This window comes from Ziziphus jujuba, chromosome 8, assembly GCF_031755915.1.
Source record: "Ziziphus jujuba cultivar Dongzao chromosome 8, ASM3175591v1".
Classification (NCBI taxonomy): Eukaryota; Viridiplantae; Streptophyta; class Magnoliopsida; order Rosales; family Rhamnaceae; genus Ziziphus; species Ziziphus jujuba.
This window is the reverse complement of record NC_083386.1, coordinates 19,022,057-19,044,234: the sequence shown is the minus strand read 5'-3', so window position 1 is coordinate 19,044,234 and position 22,178 is coordinate 19,022,057. Positions and strand designations below refer to the sequence as shown.

Here is a 22,178-nt window from a genome sequence, read left to right as displayed (position 1 = left end):
CAGAAACAGCTATGCAAATATTGGAATGGGACACAATTAGATTTGAGTGTATTTTTCCCTAACCACCATGCTTGAAATCCTCAATTAAAGTGTCGGCCGCATGGTGCATAGAAATAGCATCGCCGACAGTTGAATGATACCCAAAACCCTCAAAGCTCATAATTGTTATCCGTTTAATATGTGAAAGGTTTTGCGTTAGATATGCACGCTCTCAAAGGCAGCAAAGTGCCATGGCTAGGGGACATGTACATACTACATTTTATTTTTATTTTTCTTTTTCTTTTTCTTTTCTTTGGTCTTATATGATAATTTTTTTTTTTTGGCAGCGATTATATGATAAGTTGGGGAAGAGAGGTTATTTTGTTTATTGAGTTTTACTATATATTATCAACAATAATCATCATCAATTAGACCATTATTAATACGAAAAAAATCTAATTGGCTGTATCATTATTATTGATATTATTATTTTTTTACTTTTTAAATCTGAAAATCTGGTATGAAAATGCCAGTGATTTTGGACAGCCGATTACATACCCTGTAAATTATATTGGTGATGCAAAAAAAAAAAATTCTAATTGAAATTAGAACTTATATGGAACACAAGTGGTTATTCTTATTAATTTATACACCATTCTGGAACGACCCTTCTTTTGTTTTTTGGGTAAGTCAATCTGGAATGACTTGTAAAGAGGTATTCATTGTTTGTTGGGGCTGAAACTCAATTGGGGTTGTTCTGAATTGGTGACTTTTCGCCTAATGTTTGTTCAATTTGGCGTTTTATGTTCAAGATTTCTAACGAAATATAATGCAATGGGAAGTTGGACGATAAATAAATTGACTTGCTTCCAAACTTGGAAAAAAAAGAAAAAAGAAAAAGAGAAAAGACTTTTAAAGGTGACTGTGAAAGTAACTTGCTTGGGTGTAGGACTTTGGTGAAAATTTGAATAGAAAGAAAGGAAGGAAAAGAAAATTCATTTTAATATATTTGCTTTCAGATAAATAAGGAACATCATCTATGGTCGATTATGGATGAATATTGGATTGATTGGCAATTGTCTAAATTGTTTTCTAAGAGATCCATCGCTAATTAATTGATCATCCACTTCCAAAGCAATCTTAACGAATAATAATAATAAATGTTTTATTCACTGTTGTTATATATTGTATAGTACATTTATTTTTTTTTTTTTTTGGATAAATTGTATAGTATACTTTGAAAAATTTTAAAATACAATCATTTTTACCCATATATTGCAAATCTCGGTTGTTAAGATTTAAAATTCACTACAGATCAATTTAAGTTAAACATCCAATCCAATCCATTGAGTTTTGAAATTCTAACAATAAAAGTGAATTTCAAATATAAACAATTATTTTTTATTTAAAAAAAAAATACATCAACTATGATTATTTACTTAATTTTGCATACTTTAACCCGATCAAACTCGTGAAATTTGACGTCTTATGATTTTGCAATCTATATCTTTAGAGACATGTAAAAATATATAATACCGAATAATGATAAAAACAAATAGACTAATTACATCAAAGTCACAAGGGAACTACTTTTCCTTGAATACTAAAATTCCACAAACCAATCAAACCAAAATATTAATCTGGATATCAATCAGCATCAATTATAGATATAAAATATAAAAAGCAAAGCAAAGTGCTTTTGTTTTTTTCCCAGGACAGAGTGAGCGTGCAAACACGACATAGACAAAGCGAACCACGTTAGAGAAAAAGCCATTGGTCGGTTGGTAATGTTCTCCAGCTGCAGAGAGACTTACACACACAAACGCCACCCTTTCAATCTAAGACTCACTGACCCCTCCATTCTCTCTCTCTCTCTTACTTCTCTTATCTTCCTAATCAAAATCCCATTTTTTCTTCCAAACTAATTTCTCTCTGCATATTTTCCTAAGAACAATCTGTATCTCTATCACTCTCCTTCATCCACATGAGGAAGCTCTGTCCCAATTTAGATCGCGAAGATGGTCTCGAAACCGTTCTCGAAGTCCCAATCCCGGAAGAAATGTTTGCTTCTGCTAACAAGAACACCACTCTATCATGGCAGAACATGAAGTCCTGGGTGAGATCTTCCAACTCGGAGCGATCACAGGCTTCCATGACTGCCCTTTTCGGCAGCCGGAACGCAGAGATCCAGCTCTTGCTCGGAGTCGTCGGAGCTCCATTGATTCCTCTTCCCATTTCATGCGATCACCAACCCATTAACCGAAGCATCAAAGATCATCCCATTGTAAGTCATTCCTATAAGTTTCCGTACAATACAGTCCAGTCCAATCCAATCGAATTCATAGTATTTTATTAAAGTTAGATTTTCTGCACACTTATATTTTTATTTTCTTTTTTGATATCATAGGGTTTTTTGATTCATGTAATATGCAGGAGAGTTCAATGGCGAAATACATCGTAAAGCAATATGTAGCGGCGGTAGGGGGAGAGAAGGCGTTGAATTCGATAGAGAGTATGTATGCGATGGGGAAGGTGAAAATGGCGGCGTCGGAGTTTTGCTCGGGAGAAGGAAATATGAACGGGAAGGCGATGAAGGTGAAGAGCTTGAGATCGCATGGTGGAGGGGAGATGGGTGGTTTCGTGCTTTGGAAGAAGAGACCGGAGCTCTGGTGTTTGGAGCTGGTGGTTTCCGGCTGCAAGATCAGCGCGGGGAGTGATGGAAAAGTGGCTTGGAGGCAGACACCTTGGCACCATTCTCACGCGTCTCGGGGCCCACCTCGTCCTCTCAGGCGTTTCTTACAGGTATCATTGACTCTCTCTCTCTCTCTCTCTCTCTCCCTCTCAGTTTTTCATTTATCAATATTTACTAGGAGGCCATAATTTACCTCTGATTTGAATCCTTAGTAATAGCCAAATGAGAGACACAAGAGACCCCAAACTATGGGCGCAGAAACACCTATGCCTTTGGTGGCAAAGCCGTTGTTTTCCAGAGAATTTAAATCATCATCGTATACCTAGTAAAAACAACAAAAGCCTGACTTAGGAGTTATAAAACCATACAACGTTTTGGGCGACTCCTCCTCCTCACTGAATTTCATGGTTTTTTTTTTTCTCTTTCTTTTTTTGTGGTTCTATGGGTTTCCCTTTTGGCCGATAATCAAGGAGGTCAAACTGCGTTTATCTCTTGGGGTTCTCACTTTTCATTTGGAAAGAGACAGGTCCTGAATTCCAAGTTCACCTGGCTAATCAATTTTCACTGGTTCAATATTTTTCCTTTAAAGTGGGTCCTAGTCAACAATGTTGATAGGTTGTTATTTAGCTCTTTATCGGTTAATAATTTAATACCATTGTAAACTTAGAAGCTTAAAGAAACAGATAAATAAAATGGATGTCAAAATTCTTAGTGAGAACATAAATGAGAGAATAAAGAGAATTGGAAGAAGTCAATAACTTTTTAATTTATTTCCTTTAAGAAACAAAAAAAAAAAAATATAAATAAATAAAAAAGAAAGTCAACTGCGTAACCTTGTGGTTCCTTTTGCTTTGTTCAATGTTAAAACTTTTTTGAAAGGTCATCAAGTGGCTGAATGAAATGTGGCCCATTGATTTCGACCAAACCTTTTGACAATTACCAGTTAACTAACTTTAGCATGAAGCCCGGCCCATTATCATAGTAGCTTGTTAGGCAATGCTTCAATCTTTATGGCAAAGTTTGAACACCTTCGTTCTCTAGACAAATTACTCATACAAGCTTTCTCACTCAACAGGGTCTTGATCCAATGTCAACTGCGAATTTGTTTGCTAATTCCGTTTGCATGGGTGAGAAGACGATCAAAGACGAAGACTGTTTCATACTGAAACTCGAAGCTGAGCCATCCGCACTCAGAGCAAGAAGCAGTAGCAATGTAGAGATAATAAGGCACACAGTTTGGGGATATTTCAGCCAAAGAACAGGTCTCTTAGTACAGCTAGAAGACTCCCACTTACTGAGAATAAAAACTTCAGGGAATGATAGCATTTTCTGGGAGACAACAATGGAGTCGCTGATACAAGACTATCGAACCATCGACGGTGTCAACATAGCGCATGGCGGACGGACTAGTGTCTCGTTGTTTAGGTTTGGAGAGAACTCAGAAGGCCATTCAAGAACTCGAATGGAAGAGGTTTGGGCAATTGAGGAAGTGGACTTTAACATAAAGGGGTTGACCATGGATTGCTTTTTGCCGCCTGCGGACCTACAGAAAGATCAGGAAGAAGGATGTGCGATTGTGAGTTGTACTATTAGTAGCGCAGCAAAGTTACCATTCAAGATTCGATCAGCTTCTTCTAGGATTAGTGCTTCCAGTGTAGCTGCTATTGATCTTGATGACCCCCACAGCATGTCTAGTGGGAGTGATGATGAAGAGCTGTAAATCTTTTTCTCTTTTTGGATCTTGATTTTGGATTTTTAATTTGTACATAGCTAGTTACCATTATATGATATATGATATTATATGCTTTGTTTAATTAGTTAATATACATATTTGTTAACAGAAGATTTTTTACTTTGAGAAGTAGTCATGTTCAGATCATATTGCTTACTCATCTTTTTGTTCAATTTAGTTGAAACTTGAATGTCCAAAATAAATCATTTCAAGTTCAATTAATATTTTTCTTAATAAAAGTGGTAGAAGTTCCAATATTATAAATGGTTAACGTACAATGTTTATAAAATATCATATCAATTAGTGATTTTTTATTCAACCTCAATTATCGGTATAAATGGTGTGTTGGTTGGTTCTGTCTGGAGGACAAAAATCTGAGCCTTAGGTCGGGTGATGTAAAAGGTAGTTTTATATAAGGTTTCTTGGCTTTCGGCCTTGATCATAATTAGGTCAGAAAATGAGATGAAGCTTAACAACAGGGGCCTAACTTTGAATGGTCGAACCTTTTTAGGTTCGAGTATAGTTTGAATCAGCTTATATTTTCAGCCCATTTCGATCAGTTATAATAAGATTCTGTTAGTCTAAATAAAAGGAAATTTGCTACTTATCATAATTAAGAAAAGTACCCCAAAGTTCTCTTATGGAAATTATGTCGCTAAGATCAGCTTGTAAAATAAAAAAATAAAAATTTTGAAAATAAGATAACTCTTCTAAATTCATAGCTTTGTGGTACAAATTTATTAGGTTTTGGTGAGCTAGATTTATTGAGGACCAAGAATTCCGATGCCTATATAAAGAATGAAAGCCAGCAAAAAGGGTAAATGTCAATACACCTATAACCTCCTCTTTAGACTAGCACTCAGCTATAGGCATCCAAAAACACACTCTAACTTGAGCATCAAAATGTTTTTAGCCGGCACCATATTGGTTCCCTGAAGATCTCAACATGGGTTCAATTTTGCAAGTACTATACCCAAAGTCACCATTCGGAGAAGGTATAAAACTCTGCCTCTATAAATGACTTACCAACTAAGCCAATCTCACATCACTATCTTGATTGATCTTTATTATAAGATTGATCTTTATTATTATTGAACAGTCTATAAATTAAATAAAGGTTTAGCATCATTTAAAAGTTTAATATTATTTGACCCTTCAAACTTTGACATGCTTTTTACTTTACCTTCCAACCTATAAAATTTATTGGTTGTCCCTTAAACTATGTTGTTTGTATCGTTCTATCCAAGTTAGGAATGTCAACAGGACGGGGCTAGTTTTTAAAATCCTGTCCCCATCCCCATAGGAAAATTTTCATCCCATTCTTGCGGTTTTCCCCATTTCTTTAGATGCGGGGCGGGGACGGGGATTTCTAAATCTGGGATGGGACATGGCGGGTTTTCCCCATTTTTCTTTTAAAAAATTGATATATATTTTTTTTGAAAAATTTATATAAAAGAATTTTTTTTATGAATAAAATATAAATAAAGTGACTAAAATGCAATAAAAATATAATAAAATATATCAAGATCCAAAAATAAAAATATAATAAAATACATCAAGGTTTAAATTTACAATTATAATAAAATACGTTCTAAAAAAAAAAAATATATATATATATATAATGCAATATAGTCCAAATACACAAACATAAACTTTATAAAAATACACAGACACATAATAAAGTATTACTTCTTATTTCCTTAAGTCTCCATGGAAGAATGTAAAAAAGGGTCACTTTGGTTTTAATTACAAGCTTCAAGTAGATCATGATCTAAGACTGTGAGAGACACACACAAACATGGTTTAGTGTGAGATAGAGATATATGGGTAGGGCTCCTTGCTGTGATAAGGCAAATGTGAAGAAAACCAAAAAAAAAAAAACATAAATACTTCAAACAATCAGTTTATTAAGCAAACAAATGAGACTGGATGAAAAATCTCATTTTAAGCTCTAAGTTCCAAGAAACAAAATAAATAAAATTACAAAAACCATTAAATCAATAAAAAAAAAATTGTGAAGCAAATACAGAAACGCTTTACAATGATTTGGAATGTTCTCTACAATAACTTCAAAGCAAATGTTGACCGAAAATCATTTCGAAAATGATGAATTCCATGCACAGAAATGCAACAGAATAAGAAAAACAAAATAAAATCACAAAACACACACTTTCCCAAAATTGAGGAGCCCATGGATTAGATGAGATGAAGTAACTAGCATTGACCCCTATTTCAGAAACAAAGCCCCCACAAACCCTAAAAACATAATACAAAAAATTTGAAGGAAGAAAATAAATAAATAAAAAATGAAACAAGAAAAAAAAAACAAGGAAAGAGACACAAGATCCTACCTAGGTGTCGAGGTTGGGATTGTGCGGGCTGTGATTCCTATGAAGTAAAGATGGGTGATAGTCGGCAGATTGGTGGTGGTGAAGCTTGGTGACGGCAATTTGGTGAATGGTGCGGCAGCAGCTTTTTGTGAAGTAAAGGTGATGTCGGCAAGAAGAAAATGAGGGTTGTTTTTGTTAGGTTTTACATTTACATAAATGAAATTATATAAAATATATATATATATATATATATACTAATTCAGATTTTAAACTATTGTCCCAAGCCTATCTTGCAACTCTGATTTTGGGGGGGAAAATAGGGTAGTGCACCATGGGTTTCGGGTCATTCAGGGCAAATTGCAATTCCTAATCCAAGTAGTTTAATATTATTTGACCCTTCAAACTTTGACATGCTTTGTACTTTACCTTCCAACCTATAAAATTTGTTGGTTGTCCCTTAAACTATGTCGTTTGTATCATTCTAATCCAAGTAGTGTAATTTTATTTTATTTTTTTATCTCTAATAAACTTAGCCAAATTAACTATTCACATTGAACAAAAGCAAAATAAAATATCAAAAAACTTTTACAAAACAAAAAATTCCAGAGTTGTTTATGGTTCTTTATCAAATTCCTTCATCAAAAATTCGAAATTGCCAAATCACTTTATTGAAATAAAGCAAAAATATTAGTTTGCAGAATAATGTGATAAATTTTATAGTTTAAAAGGCAAAGTAAAAATCGTATCATTGTTTCAGGTAAAATGATAAAAGCCCTAAAATAAATGATACTTCATTTTTCTTTTGCGGATAAAAAAAGAAAAGGAAAAGAAAAAGGGGTTAATTTTACCTGTATGCCCAAGATTTACCCCTGTTTCAAATCATATAAAGAGGTTTAAATAATTTTAGAAACTCCCTATCTTGTTACTACTTATCTATTAGATTTAACAAAGAAATTGTAAAATCGTAATTGCATAAATTTTATTTTTTTATAATTTAATATTAAATATAATATTAGCAACCCTTGCCCCTCCCCCGCCCCACCAAAAAAAAAAAAAAAACACAAAATGTTAAAAAAATAATTAAAAAAAATGTTTGGGAATTGGACAGACCCATTCTTTTTCCCATTCTACTTCTTTCTTCTTCACCATTTTATCTAACATATCGAAAGCTAAAATAAAAAAATAAAAAATAAGGAGCTTTCTTGTTCCAGAGACCCCTTCATTTTTCCCTTCTTCATCTTTCTTCTTCTTTATCATTTTGTCTAGTAGATTGAAAAAATAAATAAATAAATAAATAAATGTAAAAGCTTTCTTTTTCTTCTTAAAATTAAATTTAAAAAAAAAAAAAAGCCCTCTTCTTCTTCTTCTTCTCGTCTTAATCAGATCTAGTGGGACAAACTTGCAATTTGTAGATCTATATTTAACAGATCGGAAAAGCCAAAAAAAAAAAAAGAAAAACACTTTTGGTTGGAATTTGTAGATCTGGTTCACAGGAAGATCCCCTAATAAAAGGAATAAAAAAAAAGAAAAAAAGAAAAAAAAGAAAAAAAAGAAATCCATAAAAAGAGCCTTCTTTTTTTCATTTGCAGATCTGGCTAAGACAGGTAAAATATCCACTTCTTCGAATTTTTGTCTTGAGATATAGATCTTGTCAAATGTAGAATATTGTTTTTTTTTTCTTTTTTTTTATTTACTTATTTTTTTGCTAATCATGTGGAATGGATTTGTAAGATGATTAAACTTGAAAAAATAAATGATATTCAAAATTATTTTGTTTCTATAAATCTTTGAAATTTAAAAACGAGTGCAGGTTGTATTGATTTTGGAATTTTTTTTTTAAGGGTGCTATTGCAATTATTTGGATTCTTTGATTTTTCTTTTTTTTATTGGATTTTGATATTTTAAACTGTAGAAAATAATTTTACTTTTTTTAAACTTTTTTTAAATTATTGTCAATATATTTTAAAAATATTGTTAATATATTTTATGTATAACACATTTTATATATAACATGGATATAAATAAATAGAAAAATGGTTTTAAAATTTAATCAATTGTTTAATAAAATGAAATTTAATATCTTTAAAATTATATATATAGAGAGATTCTATAGTCATGACCGACCTGATCAAAATGGTGCGGTCAAAAAAACGTTGGAAAATGCCCAGCCATTGGATTTCAACTTATCCAATGAACGGCTTAAATACTTCCTTGTCACACGTGACAAAATTGTAACCATCCTGCTTTAAAATATCCTTTCCTTTCCTGCTCGCACTACTGTTTCACAGACCTTACCATTTCAAAATTTCCAAACCCATCTCTCACCATTTCAAAATTTCAAAATTTCCAATAAAATCCACCATCTCTAACTGTTTCAAAATTCCTAATAAAATATACCACCGTTTCAAAATTCCCAAATCAAATCCACCATATCTAACCTTAGATATTCTTTGCTTCCACCGCCCGGGCATTCTCCTCGATAATCCTAAATCCATTTAAGGCTTCAGTCAAAGGTTAGTATCTGTGAGCAATTGGTTTTTTTATTTTTTTATTTTTTTTTGTGAGCTTTTGTTTTTTTTTTCTTTTTTTAATGTAAACCAATGGCTTATTAAATCTTGCATTGTCTTCTTAAAAAGCCACAGTTGGAGATTAATTGTGTAAGCATGTCAACATGTACTAGTGAAGTTCAATCGATCTGGATGTGCTCATGTAGAGAATATATGCATTTAAAAATGCCAAGGCCAAATAAGAACCCAAATCGTCAATTTTGGAAATGCTTAGATGGAGAACAGGTCGTACAGAATTGTTAATGTGTTGAATTTTCATTTGTTTTTGCTTATAAAATAATTAAATTTTATATTTTTAATTGACATAGGAAAAATGATGTGGTAAATTCATTTGGGCAAAAGAAGGAGAACGTAAGCTTGACAAAATGGATATACTTATCGGTGAAATTTGTCGTTTGTCTTTGCAAGTGGAGAAATCTAATAATATTCTTGAAGCAATTTAGAAGAATCCTAAGAGGAGCCAACAATATGACCTTAAGATTGTTATAGTTGCTGTGATTTTATTATTTCGTTTGTTTAAAATGTTTGGATACTGACCAAGTGACACATATGTGTTGGTTGGCAAACTAATTATGTACTAAATTTTGCTATGTCCTTGTTAAGAACCATATGTATCCCACAAAAACATGAGTTATTTTGTTGAATGGCATTTCTCTATTTGACTTCGTTAATTAAATGTCATTTCTCTATTTGTTGTTGAATCTAAATTAATCATAGAAAAGGATACTAATGGATACATTTGGTAAAGTTCAGTGCAACTGCAAAACAAGTGTTCAATTTCTATGGGGTCCACCAGGAACAAAGGGGATTCTTTTGACACAATGGAGGGGGCAAGTTACTCATTCAAGATAGTTTAACATCTTGTTACTCATTCCATTGATGGTTGTAAATTTTTTAATGATTTTAGATAAAATAATGATAAAGGATTTTAAACAAAAGTTACAAAAAAAAAAAAAATTAGAAAAAAAATAAAAAATAACAAAATACACCAAAGCCGATGCAGTTGACATATAAAAGCGTTGACTTTGGTCCACCTTTTTTTTTAAAAATATTTTTTCCTTATTATTCTTCACTATTGTAATTTCCATTGATGTTTGTAAATTTTTGTAATGATTTTAGTCAAAATAATGACAAAGGATTTTAAACAAAAATTACAAAATCATTAAAAAAATAAAGTATAAAAAAATAAAAGAATTAAATTGTACACCAAAGCCGATGCTATTGACATGTAAAAGCTTTGGCTTTGGCCCACTCTATTTTTATTTTTTTTTATTTTTTTTCTTGTTATAATTCACTATTGAAATTTCCATTTATGCTTGTAAATTTTTTTGATGATTTTAGAAAAAATAATGACAAAAGATTTTAAACAAAAGTCATTAAAAAAAATTAAATCAATCAGCAAAGTCGATGATACTTTTGACATGTAAAAGCTTGCCCACTTCTTTTTATTATTATTTTTTTTAATATTATCCTTCACTATTGTAATTTCCATTGATCTAGTAAATTTTTTTTAATGATTTTGGACAAAATAATGATAAAAGATTTGAAACAAAAGATAAAAAACCATTAAAAAAACAAAGAAAAAAAATTTACAAAGAAAATCAAGAAATTAAAAAATGCACCAAAGAGATCAACGGAAATTACAATATTGAATGATAATAGGAAAAAAAAGGTGGCCAAAGCCGACGTTGTGATCATGTAAATGCGTCGACTTTGGCCATCTTTTTTTTCTTGTTATCATTCAATATTGTAATTTCCATTGATCTTGTAAATTTTGCAAAATGATTTTAGATAAAATAAGGACAAATAATTTTAAATAAAATATACAAAATCATCTAAAAAACAGAAAACAAATTATACATAAAAAATCCAAAACTTGAAAATTGCACCAAAGCCAACGCTATGAACATGTAAATGAGTTGGCTTTGGCCTCCTTTTTATTTAAATATATATATATATATATATTTTCCGTCACCATTGTAATTTCCTTTAATAGTTGTAAATTTTTCTAATGATTTTGGATAAAATAATTACAATGGATTTTAAACAAAAGTTACAATATCATTAAAAAATAAAATATAAAAAAATCAAAAAATTAAAAAGTACACCAAAGCCCATGCTATTGACATGTAAAAGCGTTGGCTTTGGCCCACTCTGTTTTTTTTTTCAATTTTATTTTTCTTGTTATTCTTCACGATTGAAATATCCATTGATGATTGTAAATTTTTTTAATGATTTCAGACAAAATAATGACAAAGAATTTTAGACAAAAAGTTGCACAAGTCATTAAAAAATCCTCAAAATGTACAAAAATTCAAAAAAATAAATCAATTAGCAAAGCCGATGCTTTTGACATGTAAAAGCTTACCCCTTTCTTTTTATTTATTTATTTTTGAATGTTATCCTTCACTATTGTAATTTCCATTGATCTTGTAAATTTTTTTAATGATTTTGGACAAAATAACGACAAATAATTTTAAATAAAATATACAAAATCATTAAAAAAATTTACAAAAGAAAATCAAGAAATTAAAAAATGCACGAAAGCCGACGCTATGGATTTGTAAAATCATTGGCTTTGGCCCCTTTTTATTATTTTTCTTTTTTTTTTTTTTTCGTTAGTCTTCACTATTGTAATTTTCTTTGATACTTGTAAAATTTTCTAATAATTTTGGACAAAATTATTACAAAGGATTTTAAACAAAAGATACAAAATCTTTAAAAAAAAATGTTAGAAAAAAGAAACCTAAGCCGACGCTATGGATATTAAATAGCATTGGCTTTGGCCCCCTTTTTTCAATTTTCTTTTTTCTCGTTGTTCTTCACCATTGTAATTTCCTTTGATGCTTGTGAATTTTTCTAATGATTTTGGACAAAATAATTACAAAGAATTTTAAACAAAAGATCCAAAATCATTAAAAAAAAAAAACAAAATTTGAAAAAAAATTAAGAGAATAAAAAATTAATTTTTCCTTGTTATTCTTCACTATTGTAATTTCCTTTGATGCTTGTAATTTTTTCTAATGATTTGGACAAAATAATTAGAAAGCATTTTAAACTAAAGATACAAAATCATCAAAAAAAAAAAAAACAAAAAACAAAAAACAAAATGTACGCAAAAAATAATAAAAAAACCTAAGCCAACGCTATGGACATGTATAAGCGTTGGCTTTGGCCTTCCTTTTTTTATTTTCTTTTTTTCTCGTTATTCTTCATTATTTTAATTTTCTTTGATGCTTGTAAATTTTCTAATGATTTTGGATAAAATAATTGCATAATATTTTAAAGAAAAGATAAAAAATCATTAAAAAAAAGTACCAAAAAAAAAAAAAAACCTAAGCCGACGCTATGGACATGTAAAAGCATTGGTGTTGGTCTCTTTTTTTTTTTACTATTTTTTTTCTTCTTATTCTTCACTATTGTAATTTCCTTTGATGCTTGTAAATTTTTCTAATGATGTTGGACAAAATATTATAAAAGATTTTAAACAAAAGATACAAAATCATTAAAAAACAAAAGGATTTTAATTTATTTTCTCTTGTTATCCTTTACTATTGTAATTTCCATTGGATGTAGCATTATGATTTTGAAGGATTATTTTCATTTATCACAATTGGAGGGTAATTCTAGTTACAAAAAGGCATGAGTAAATCAGAACACGAAAGGGTGTTACTTACGTGTACGGCCTGATTTGCTTCTCTATTTCTAAGGTGTGTGCTAAGCCGTGGACTTTATGGATGTGAAAAGGTAGGGTGAGGGAGTTATGCTGCCATTTTATAAATAGGGCATAGCTATTCATCATTGCCAGTATATTCTTCTCTTTCTATTTTCTACATGTTAGAAAGGTTGTCGCTTTGGTTATCTTTGGCTCGGCTAGGTAATGAGATCATCATTGCCAGTATCTTCTATGTTTTCACTGAAGAGTGGAAACGTATGGAGGATGTTGGCACTGATGGTCTTATTCTCTTGTTGACAGTATTGGGTACTGGCAATGTTGATCTTTATGATCGAAGGCTCATAACAGAGTATTTGATCTTATTGAGTGGGCTGATATTTCAGTAGGAAGTATTGGTAATTTCGTTTCCAAATCAATAAAATTATCCACACTTTTTATATTGGTAGAATTTCAAGAGATAGACATATCTAAAAATATTCCCCCAGTGCTCACAGTTGTTCTGGAGGGATATTTTTGATCATCAGAGGAGATGGGGAAGAAAGAGAAGTGGAATCTTTATTCAGAGGAGGAAATCCCTCAAAAGATGAAAGCTGCGTATCCGAGTTGGTCCTTTCTATTCTGACGGAATACGAGAGTTGCAGAAGAATGATCTTCAACTACAGAGGAAGACCATAGATTCGGAGCTCTTTTGTGAAAACTATCAATCCAAATATTTTTATTTTATATTTTTTATATATGTATATATCGTATGTTCTGGGTTTTGTAGCTACATTTGTAAATTTTGCTAAGAATATATGAAATCCTTTCATTTTAGTGCTTCTGCTGTGTCTTTTGAATTATTTATTTGTAGCTTTTATTGTTTTAACGAATGCACAATAATGCGAGCACATTATTTACAAAGGAATTTAAACAAAAATTAGAAAATCATTAAAAAATAACAAATTTTCCCCAAAAAAAGATATCATTACTTAAAAATGGCCAAAGTCAACGCTTTTGACATGTAGCATCGTCAGCTTAGGCCTCTTTTTTTTTTTTTTTTTTTCTTGTTATCCTTCACTATTGTAATTTCTATTGATGCTTGTAAATTTTTCGAATAAATTATTTTAGACAAAATTATTACAAAGAAATTCATATAAAAGTTAGAAAGTCTTAAAAAAAATAACAAATATTAAAAAAAATCAAAAATTAAAAAAAGTCAAAGCCAACGTTATTGACATGAACTAGTGTCCGCTTAGGCCTCTTTTTTTTTTAAAAAAATTTTTTTTTTCTTGTTATTCTTCACTGTTGTAGTAACCATTGATGCTTGTAAAATTTTGGAATGAATTATTTTATACAAAATTATTACAAGGGAATTTATATACAAGTCAGAAAATCATTTAAAAAAATAACAAATAGTAAAAAAAAAATAAAAAAATTAAAGAAAAAAAAGCCAAAGCCAACACTATTGACATGTACCAACGTCGGGGTTATGCCTCCCTTTTTTTTTTTTTTTTTCCTTGTTATCCTTCACAATTATAGTTACCATTGATGCTTGTAAAATTTTGGAATGAATTATTTTAGACAAAATTATTATAAAGGAATTTAAACAAAAGATAGAAAATTGTTATAAAAATAACAAATTTTAAAAAATACTTTAAAAAATTAAAAAAACACCAAAGCCAATGCTTTTGACATGTACTAGCATCGACGTAGACCTCCTTTTATTTTTTATTTTTTATTTTTTATTATCTTTGATTATTATTTCCATTGATGCTTGTAAATTTTTCGAACGAATAATTTTAGACAAAATTTTTACAAAAGATTTTAAACAAAAGTTACAAAATCATTTAGAAAAGTACAATATTTATATGAAATTTAAAAAATTTAAAAAAATTACCAAAGCCAACGCTTTATTCTATTTTTCATTATGTTCTCTAAATTCCATTCATTCTTGTAGATGTACAAAAACCTTAGAAGACATAAATACAACAGATTTAAAACAAAAGCTATAACAAAGTAATTAAAAAAACTTAACAACCTTTACCATAAAATGAAAACAATTTCAAAATTTGACCAAAGCCGACGCTATGGATATGTAAACATGTTGGTTTTGGCTCCCTTTCTTTTATTTATATTTATATATTTTTTTTATGGTTGGACAAAATAATTACAATAAATTTTAAACAAAAGTTACAAATCATTAAAAAAATATATATAAAAAAATCAAAAAATTAAATTTTCCATTGATTTTGGACAAAGTAATTACAAAAGAATTTAAACAAATTTTACAAAATCATTTAAGAACTGAAACGAAATTTTTAAAAAAAATTCAAAAAGTTAAAAAGTGGGACAAAGCCGACACTATGGTGATGTTACAGCTTCGGCTTAGGTCCCTTTTTTTCTTTTGATTTTTTTTTTCTTGTTTCCCTTCACCATTGTGATTTCTTTCGATGCTTGTAAATTTTTTCTACTGATCGTGGACAAAATAATTACAAAGGAATTTAAACAAATTTTGTAAAATCATTTAAAAAATGAAACAATATTTTAAAAAAAAATTAAAAAAATTAAAAAATGGGCTAAAGTCGGTGCTACGGTGATGTTACAGCGTCAGCTTAGGTCCATTTTTTTTTTCTTGTTTCTCCTTACCATTGTAATTTCCTTCGATACTTGTAAATTTTTCTACTGATTTTAGACAAAATAATTGCAAAGAAATTTAAACAAATTTTGCAAAATCATTTAAAAAATGAAACAATATTTAAAAATAATTCAAAATGTTAAGATATAAGGCAAAGTCGACACTACAGTGATGTTACAGCGTCGACTTAGGCCCCTTTATTTCTATTGATTTTTTTTTTCTTATTTCCCCTCACCATTATAATTTCCTTCGATACTTGTAAATTTTTCTACTGATTTTGGACAAAATAATTATGAAGGAATCTAAACAAATTTTGTAAAATCATTTAAAAAATGAAAAAAGATTTAAAAAAATTCAAAAATTAAAAATGGGCCAAAACTGATGCTACCATGTTGTTACAGCATTGGCTTAAGTCCTTTTTTTTTTTAATTTTTTTTTCTTGTTTCCCCTTGCCATTGTAATTTCCTTTGACACTTGTAAATTTTTCTACTGATTTTGGACAAAATAATTACAAAGGAATTTAAACAAATTTTGCAAAATGATTTAAAAATTAAAAAAATATTTAAAAAATTCAAAAAGTCAAAAAATGGGCCAAAGTCGACGCTACAATGACGTTACAGCATCGGCTTAGGTTTTTTTTTTTTTTTTTTTTTGTTTTTCTAGTTTCCCCTCACCATTGTAATTTCCTTCGATGCTTGTAAATTTTTCTACTGATTTTGGACAAAATAATTACAAGGGAATTTAAATAAATTTTGCAAAATCATTTAAAAAATGAAACAATATTTAAAAAAAAAATCAAAATGTTAAGAAATAAGTCAAAGCCGACGCTACAGTGACATTATAGTGTCGTCTTAGGCCCCTTTTTTTCGTTTGATTTTTTTTTTCTTGTTTCCCCTCACCATTGTAATTTCCTTCAATGCTTGTAAATTTTTCTACTGATTTTGGACAAAATAATTATGAAGAAATTTAAACAAATTTTGCAAAATCATTTAAAAAATGAAACAATATTTAAAAAAAAAATTCAAAAATTAAAAAAGGGCCAAAACCAATGCTACGGTGTCGTTATAGCGTTGGCTTAGGTCCTTTTTTTTCTTAATTTTTTTTTCTTGTTTCCCCTTACCATTATAATTTCCTTTGATGCTTGTAAATTTTTCTACTGATTTTGGATAAAATAATTCAAAGGAATTTAAACAAATTTTGCATAATCATTTAAAAAATGAAACAAAATTTACAAAAGATAACATTTACAAATGAATTCAAACAAAGTGTCAAAAATATTTATAAAATTTAACGTTATTACAATTTGGGCAAGTATTGTTCATGTATATCAAATGCAACATAGTCACCATGCAAACCTTCGTGTTGATGAAATAGCTGTGCCCATTGTTGTTGCACATTTAGCTCTTAATTGGTTGACAACATGTGGTGGCCAAGTCACACCCTTATACTGCACATGTAGTTAATTTCATCAACAATTGCATACAAATATAAAAAATTAATACAAACGTTTATACAGATCTTAAGTATAGGTAATTAGGTACATTAGATGTGATTTTATGTCCTTGCATTCTATTTGTTACCTAATGATATCCCACGTTATCATCATGATGTAGTAATCACATTCGATATTCCCAAACTGCTTAGGAGTCTAAATTTGGGAACATAATAGTATACGTAATATTAGGTAAGAAATTTGCAAAATGAGTTTGATCGGTATGTAAAGTAAGAACAGCAACCAATTTTCACTATAACAACACTATTTACCTTTGTATCTTTTTGCCATTTAATTTTTTTTTCCATTGTCTTCCCTTTCCTCCATGCAACGAATGCCCTATATCATCGATACATACATTGTATCGTTATTATAATATTATAAAATATTGTTTAAATTTCATTACAAATGAATGATTATAATTAATTGTTTTTGAACTTATTTGTTGAATGATTATAATTAATTGTTTTTGAACTTATTTGTTGATCAAAGATTTAATGTCAGTATGGATTTGATTCTTATGACTCTCGAAAGAATCAAAGAACCAAGCGTATGCTAAGTATGGGTTAACAACCCCTTACATCCAATGATTGCTACAAACCAATAATAATTTATTAGTTAATATGTGCAGAACTATTAAATTAATTAAGTTACAAATTACTAGAACTTAACAACATATACCTTGCACAGTATGGAAAGAAACATAATCGGCCACATGTTGCATATTTCCATATACTCACAATATGTTTCATCCGATCTTTTGAGTTTGGATTCCCAAATGGTGCAATCAATGTGGGATGAGGAAAGCAATACGTCCCTTCATCTGTTGTGGTTCTGATTCTATTATATAAGTGCCTGCCAATATCTATGCAGCAACGTACAAGTAAATATACAATTTTATATTGGATAACGTAGAAATTACACACACATTTTGTAGTTTTGTTCCCTTATGTAAAACAATATGCATTATGACGATAGTTCTTACATGTTGCAAAAATCAGTTATGTCAGCTTTCGATATACTCAATTCTTGTACACTCCACGATTCCTCTTTCCATTGGGAGTATCCATAAATGATTACTATCAAAGTCTTCTATCTATCTTAGTAACTCTCGGATCGGTGGGATATGAGTTACTGGATCATAATTGTTGCCACCATGCTCATCCTCCACATTAGTGGTATATATGTCTCCACATTAGTCTCCTCTATATGTGGTATATGTGTCTCCTACACATGTGTCTCTGCCACATGTGATGGATTATAACCACCTGGAACTTCATCCACATGTGTGTCATCCACATGTGGTGGGTTAAACCACCTGGTGTCTCCGCCACATGTGTTGCCCCCTCATGTGTTGGGCTATAACCACCTGAAACTTCCTCCACATGTGGTACATATGGTGGCCATGGGTTGGACATTCCCTATAAATATCAAAAGAAAATTATTTAAGTATAACAACACTACATTGGTCAAACTTAATAATGCAATTATCACAAACCAAACAATTGAAATGGTACCTCTGAATTTGGGAAAATGACGAGATTGAACAGCCATGCAATGACTGCACCTTCGGCTTCTCCTACAAGCCTAAAGTTAAACGTCGGTATAGGCAAATGGGCAACTGGCCTTAACACCTCCTCGACATTGACTTTCAAATGTTGCCAACCTAGCTTAACACTATGGCACACATTCGTTGGGAGAGAAGGGACCACAATGCCACATGCTACAATATTATCAGCATTGCCTTGGGCAAGCTAGCATTTAACACCCTTCGTAACAAACAATGTTAAAACTAATTAGCATTTATTTATTTGTACACTTCACATGACAGTTATAATAACATACACATAACATAATTAATAAATAGTCAATATCTACATAGACCTTAAATGTATATATTAATGATAAATTTGAAGTTGAATTATTTGTGATTTGTCAAAATACCTCCGAATAGGTCGATTGTGATGGATGGACAGGAAGAACATCAGGCCGAGGAGGTGATGGCATCGGCTGATTGGCAACATCCTCGTCATGTATAACACCCTCATCATGTGTACTTTCCTCAATGGGCGCAGACTACTCCCCATGTGTATTAGTCTCCGATTCGAGGATAATACCACATGCAGATGCTAGTTGATTGTACAAGAAAATATATATTAATTGTATACATGTTAACTTCTTAAATGACTAGGATATGTTTGTAACTTTTAATTAAATAATATACTGTTATGCAAGACAACAACAATATTGCTTTTTGTTTAAGCTCAAACAAATGTATCATGAATAAATGAACTCACAAACGTTTCCACTATACATTCAACATCTTTACTTGGGAATCTTCCATCTTTTCCCATACGTGCCCAAGTCCATAGGTCCTCTCTGCCTATGTAATCTTGGGTGCATCGTTCATTTTGCTACAAAGATTGAAAATAAATATAAATAATGCATGTGAATGAAATCAATAATACACGAACTTACAATGTTGAGTAAAGTTATAAATCATACCATGAGCTATTCTAATCTGGCATATCCAATTGCTCCCATTCAATGTGGATACTTGTTTAATTTTCTTTGCCCTGATTGTTGGTCACTTATTGCCTACAAAAAATATAAACACATGCAACTATTAGAACACCCAATAAGTAAATATTTAATAAAAATTGAAGTTCATTCTTATGTATATTATATAACTAAACATAAAGGCTACACGAAAACAAAAATACCTTGTAGTCTTTGGTCAATCTCTAACTTACAAACTCATCCCACACCTCTTAGGTTATAAAATCATATTGTCATGGTTGATGCTTAAACACTTCAGGCATATGGTCTAACATATTTTATGTACAAATCACTCTTGAATCTCCTCCATTTCATAGCACAATCGGTGAGAGTTACCTGCTTCAAACTCTCATCTTTATTGGAATAATCCTGCAAATTATAAAAGAATAAAAACATTTGTTACAATACATTGGATATTACCAATTTTGAAAACATTTTAAACATTTTTAGAATGTTTTTAGTGTTCACATAAAGATAGAATGATCAATACTAATTCGTAACTAAGTAACATATAAACTTTACATGTACCACTTGTATCGATTCCCATAGTTTGTCTTTTAGGGAGTGAGGCACGGCTCTCCAATGCTGAAAAGAAATTGGTATTGAACTTCTAACCAGGAAGCCTTCCAAGTTGTTCATGTGCATTACCGCACAGTTAATTGCAACTCCGACCTCATTATATTGAGGTGCCTCATATTTTCTCCCTCAACATTCCTCCTAAGACGTTGCATCCTTGTAGGTCTTTTTTGTTTGTGTTCTTTGGATGCAAGATTGGGTCCGACCATTTCATCATATGATGCTCTATCATCATCACTAGTGGGCGGGGCATGTTCATCACAGGGATCCATAACTATACTTAACTGCAGACAATATTAATTAAAATTGTAGTATCGTAAGCCACCCAAACTGAAAACAACAACAACCCACTGACGCCAATGAGAAACAATAGGAAAGCGAATAGTGGAATTTACAAGATACAAAACCCACATTTAAACTCTTTGTTTAATTTTTTCTTTTTCCTGAAGAACACGCTTCAGCTCCTTGGTAGATTGCTTCCAGTTAAGTTTTATTATTAAGCAGACTAATTGACATAGCACTTGATAAGCCGACGCTGATCGAAAAATGCGCCTAAATAATGTTTAAAAAGCAAATATTAATGAAACCAAACGGTTTCGAATAGATAAAGCTAGAACTTCAATGATATTAAGAATGCTTATAAAAATATTTGTGTTAGGTATTTAAACAAACGTAAAAGAAAAAACATTTTAAAAAAAATAAATAAAAATCATAAACCTAGCCAACATGTTTAGGTTTTTAAAGCATTAATTGAAATTTTTATGGGCCAACGCCGACACTATTACATGTCAATAGCATCGGCTTATGTAATTTTTTATTTTATGGATTTTTTGTAAATTTTGATTAATGTTTACATTGAGTTTGTAACCTTTGGTAGTCGTAGATTGCTTCCAATATAAGTTTTACCATTAACGCGGAGTAGTTGACACAGTACCATTAATTGTTAAAATGTATTTCGCCAATTGATTTACTAAGAACTGAGATATCATGTACCAACCAAGTACAAGCGTATAAACATGGCAAGTTTGAAAAACATCAAAAAACAAAGTAATAAAATTTTGTCAGCAGAACATAAATATTTTGACCTAAATCAGTACAAAAATCTATGAGAAATACAAAAGACTCTACAATGGTGATGGAAAACAAGAAAAAAAAACAAAAAAACAAAAAAATGTAGGGACCAAAGCCAACGCTGTGACATGTCGGTTGCATCGGCTTAGGGACATTTTTTATTCTTTTATTTGTTTGTAAATTTTGTTTTATTTTTTTAATGATTTTGTAACTTTTGTTTAAACACCGTTGTAATTATTTTGTCCAAAATCATTAGAACAATTTACAAGCATCATTAGAACAATTTTCATCATTCATTTTTCTCATGTCAGTTACACTTCTCTCTGATCCATGTGTCCATACTCTCTGGCTTGGAAGAACATATTTACTCTTGCCAGTGCCAATAGCAACACCCACACTTCAACTCCTCGGTAGTCATAGATTGCTTCCAATATAAATTCTACCAATAAAGCGGAGTAATTGACATAGTACATGAATAGATGGTTGATGCAAAAAATAAGATTGGGTTATTAATTGCTCCAATGTAGTTGACATAGTAAGTGAAATGATTTGCTCAGAACCCTATACCATGTCCCATCCAAGTACACATGTCTAAACTTGCCAATTTTGGAAAACTGAAGAGATCTAAGTAATAAATTTTTGACAGATAAACATAAAGGTTGAAGCAACATATCATTTTTATAACTAAAGCATCAGATTTGGTATTAATGATCACTTACGATTTTAAACAAAAGATACAACAGCATTACAAAAAGTTCAGAATTTACAGAAACCAAAAAAAAAAATTTAGAAAATGTGTTGGGGTGAGAAGGTTATGATCAAGAGCAAGCTAGCTTGAAGCGTTAGCAACAAGCAAGTTTTGGGTGATGCTCTTGGAAATGGTTGTGTGT

General features: G+C 30.6%; 1 protein-coding gene and 1 long non-coding RNA gene across 2 annotated transcripts; one reads left to right on the top strand and one right to left on the bottom strand.

The window, feature by feature from the left end:
* The first annotated feature begins 1,693 nt into the window (after positions 1–1,693).
* LOC107413793 (uncharacterized) lies at positions 1,694–4,514 on the top strand. The gene is made up of 3 exons (XM_016021837.4): positions 1,694–2,263; positions 2,413–2,781; positions 3,747–4,514. The coding sequence occupies exons 1-3, from the start codon at positions 1,964–1,966 to the stop codon at positions 4,389–4,391; spliced, it is 1,314 nt and encodes a 437-aa protein (XP_015877323.2). The 5' UTR covers positions 1,694–1,963; the 3' UTR covers positions 4,392–4,514.
* Positions 4,515–6,078: 1,564 nt separating this feature from the next.
* LOC125421423 (uncharacterized) lies at positions 6,079–7,135 on the bottom strand. Its single transcript, XR_009640438.1, has 2 exons — positions 6,755–7,135; positions 6,079–6,243 (listed from the first exon to the last, which is right to left on the bottom strand). It is a non-coding gene; the product is annotated as an uncharacterized LOC125421423 (long non-coding RNA).
* Positions 7,136–22,178: the final 15,043 nt, after the last annotated feature.